The sequence below is a fragment of the Bubalus kerabau genome, chromosome 23, assembly GCF_029407905.1.
Source record: "Bubalus kerabau isolate K-KA32 ecotype Philippines breed swamp buffalo chromosome 23, PCC_UOA_SB_1v2, whole genome shotgun sequence".
In the NCBI taxonomy this organism is placed as follows: Eukaryota; Metazoa; Chordata; class Mammalia; order Artiodactyla; family Bovidae; genus Bubalus; species Bubalus kerabau.
This window is the reverse complement of record NC_073646.1, coordinates 1,894,400-1,897,476: the sequence shown is the minus strand read 5'-3', so window position 1 is coordinate 1,897,476 and position 3,077 is coordinate 1,894,400. Positions and strand designations below refer to the sequence as shown.

Below are 3,077 nucleotides of genomic sequence, written 5' to 3'. Positions count from 1 at the left end.
GACTGGTCCCCACATGTGCCTGCAGATGAAGGACACGGCAGGGGGGCTGCCCCCCTCCCAGGGCCTCATGGTGCCCACCGTATCCCTCAGCACCCCACCCAGCCGGGCCACCTTCCCACCCAAACCAGGTGGCCTGGAGATGCCCAGGGTTTTGGAGGGAAGACCAACCTACAGCTCCCCTGCAAGCTCAGCCTGGCAGCTGCTGGGGGCTGAGTGGGGCCCCAAGCCCACCCAGGAGCTGTGGGACAAAGGCAGGCAGGGGAGCCTGCTGCCATGCTGGGGCGGCAAGTGGCCACGGCCCTCAACCCAGGCCACGACGGACCCCTTGCACAACTGGCATTGGAGGCGGGGGAGGTGGGGGCCGGGTGTTGGCTACTCTGACTCAGCCCACGTTTGGATTTCAGGAAAGAAAAAAAGACAGGGTTTGTTACTTTCCTGCTACACATTCCTCTTTCCTATGTGATGTTTGTACAGTTAGACACACAAGGTAGGAAAAATATATACACGCATCGCTCATGCGGCCTGTCTCCTTCACGTGGACAGGGAAAGTTCACGTGCAAGGTCTCCCCTCCACCAGCCTCCTTTCCTCAGTCCCCCACCCTGCTGTCACCCAATCCCTCCAGGCCAAGGGAAGGGAACGCCTGGTGCCCACAGCCCAGCCACCTGGCAGCCAGGGGCCCGCAGGAGAACCGGCCGGGACACAGCGAGCCAGGGCCCGCTGACAGTCCCCAAAGGCCACCTGCTGGGGGTCCCCAGCTCTGCTACCTGTGTCCCAGAAATGCCCCCTGCCTGACCCAGCTCTGCTCTAGAACCTTCTCTGAAAGTCTGTGTCGCTCTCACCAAGAGCAAAAAGAGAGGCCCCTTCCTCTCGGGTCAGGGAAGCACCGGGAGAAGGGACACCAGGGTGCGGAGCGCGTGCCAGCTGCCTCCCTGCCCCCCACCCCCAGCTGCGCATGACTTAAATCGGCCCCAACACCGAGTTCAGCCTGGAAAGGCGAGTTCACAACCGACGTCACCGCCTCTCCCCACGGAAAAGGACCAGCGAGAGAGCAGGGCTTCCCGGCCCCCAGGGTCTCCCAGACTCTCCCAAGCGCAAGGGACAGGGAGAAAACTTTGATCCCTTATTGAGGTCCCGCCGGCCCCCTCTACCCCCCACCGCAGTGAGGATCCTGCCTCAGGCCGGAGGTCCTGTAAACCCGGAGGGAGGAATTCCCGTCCTGACCGGCCCCCATGGGGGCGCAGGCGGTGCCCATTTCCCTCCCGGCCACCAAGCCCGCGGTGGCCTCGCCGCTTCTATTCCACCCTCTCTCGTCCGGAGCTGGCTCTGGAGCGGGGACACCCCGTTCGGATCAAGAGAGCCGCGGCTGCTGCCCGACAAAGCGCAGCCCGGGGCCGCCTCTCTCGGAGGAGCGCTCCCCTCGCGCCCCTGTACCGCGTCCTCCGCGCACCCAGACCGCGCCAGGGCCAAGGAGCCCGGGCGTGGGAGGCACACGCGGGAGGGGGTCCCGCGCCCCGGAGTCCCATGCCCAGGATCCCCGCACCCCCGGAGGCCCGGGAAGGATATGGGTTACAGACCAGCCGGAGACACCAGCTGCGCGGCCGCGTGGTCTGCCCGAGACAGAAGAAGACGGTGGCCGCCAGCGCCGGGTACGGGACGGGCTGCTCCTCGTCGGCGCCCAGCTCCGCGCCGCGCTCGGCCGCCGGACTCTCGGGGGGCGACGCACTGGGCCCCGACCCCCGCTCCGCCTCTGGCCCCGGGGCCCCAGGGCTCGCCGGGGACGCCGCCGCCGCCGCCGGGCCCGGGGCTGGCGCGCCCAGGGGCACGCGGACCTCGTCGGCCGCCTGCACGCCCTCGGTCATGGTAGCGGCTGGCAGCACCTGCAGGGGACAGGCGGTGACCAGGTCCCGGGAACGACACCCTCGCCCGCCTCAGGCGGAGCGGGATCCGCGGAAACAGCCACGGCCGCCGGGATGTCTTTGTCTTTTCTCATTAGAGACAAATGCGCCCCCCGCCCCCTCCCGCCGGCGAGGGCTGGGCGGCCCCTCCCCCACCGCCGGGGCGGGGGCCGGCGCCCGAGGGGCTCCCCCGCCGGCCGCCTCAAGTTGAAGAGGGTCCCGGCGCGCAGCGGGGCGCGCGTCCTCGCCGCGTCTCACCTCGCTCCGGCTGCCGGCGGCGTCCCCGCGGGCATCGCCCGGGCGGTGCGGTCACCGCGGACCCGGCGCGGCGATTGGCCCCGGCTGGAGCCCCGCCGCCCCCGGCCCGCGCCCCCAGCCCGCGCCCCCGGCCCGCCGGCTCCCGCTCCGGCTCCCGCTCCGGCTGGCCCGGCAGCGACGGCGGCGGCCGCCGGGCGCAGAGGGCTCCGCGAGGCGGACGGGCGCGGGGCGCCGGGCGCGGGGGGCGCGGACCGGGCGGCGGGGCGGCGAGGCGGCGAGCGATCGCGGATCCCGTCCGCGCTCCGCGCAGGAAACTTCGGAGTGAGCGGCGGGCGGGGCGGGGGCGGGGCTCGGCGGCGGGGGTGGGGCCGGGCCGGGGGCGCGGGGGGGCTGCTCCCGCCCTGGGGCGCGCGCGCCGCCCCTCCTCCTTCGCGGAGGGCGCCCCGCCCCCGCCGGGAAGGCGGAGCAGGGCCCGCCCGCGCCCCCCATCGCGCCCCTACCCTCCGGCTCGGGGCGCCAGGGGGCGCTCGCGTGGAGGCCTGGCGGGGGCGGGGCGGCGGCGCCGGCGTCTTCCCCGCCCCCAACTGCGGGGGCGGCCGGAGCCGCGGAGGCGGGCCCTCCCTCCCCGCCGGGGCGCGCACCCAGCCCTTCGGCGCCGCGGGCGGGGGTCGGCGAAGGGGCGGGGCTGCGGGCGTGGGCGGCGCGCGGCGGCCGGGACGGCGGCGGGCGCGCCCCTCCCCCTCCGCATGTGTGTCCTGGGTGTGACCGCGCGTGTGATGCGCTGCTGTATCCGTGGGTGGGATTCTGGGTGCGCGTGCATCCGCACCCCCGCACACACACACACACACGCGCGCGCGCACAAGCGCACCTACGGCTTTCTGCGAACTTGTCCCTCGCCCAGCCTCCTCCTGGACCGAGCGAGC

At 73.2% G+C, this 3,077-nt stretch overlaps 1 protein-coding gene across 1 annotated transcript; it reads right to left on the bottom strand.

The window, feature by feature from the left end:
• Positions 1–958: 958 nt before the first annotated feature.
• Positions 959–2,417, bottom strand: LOC129638140 (voltage-dependent T-type calcium channel subunit alpha-1H-like). Its single transcript, XM_055562706.1, has 3 exons — positions 2,155–2,417; positions 1,433–1,878; positions 959–986 (listed from the first exon to the last, which is right to left on the bottom strand). Exons 2-3 carry the CDS (start codon positions 1,858–1,860, stop codon positions 959–961), a joined length of 456 nt encoding a protein of 151 aa, XP_055418681.1. The 5' UTR covers positions 1,861–1,878; positions 2,155–2,417.
• Between the last annotated feature and the right edge of the window lie 660 nt (positions 2,418–3,077).

What these genes read in the sequence shown, in the direction of transcription:
- LOC129638140 (XM_055562706.1), bottom strand. Translation starts at nt 1,860, where the DNA reads ATGACCGAGGGCGTGCAGGCGGCCGACGAGGTCCGCGTGCCCCTGGGC. An exon ending in CTGGGTGCGCGGAGGACGCG is followed by an intron (nt 987 to 1,432) that starts GTACAGGGGCGC and finishes TCGCCTTTCCAG; the next exon opens with GCTGAACTCGGTGTTGGGGC.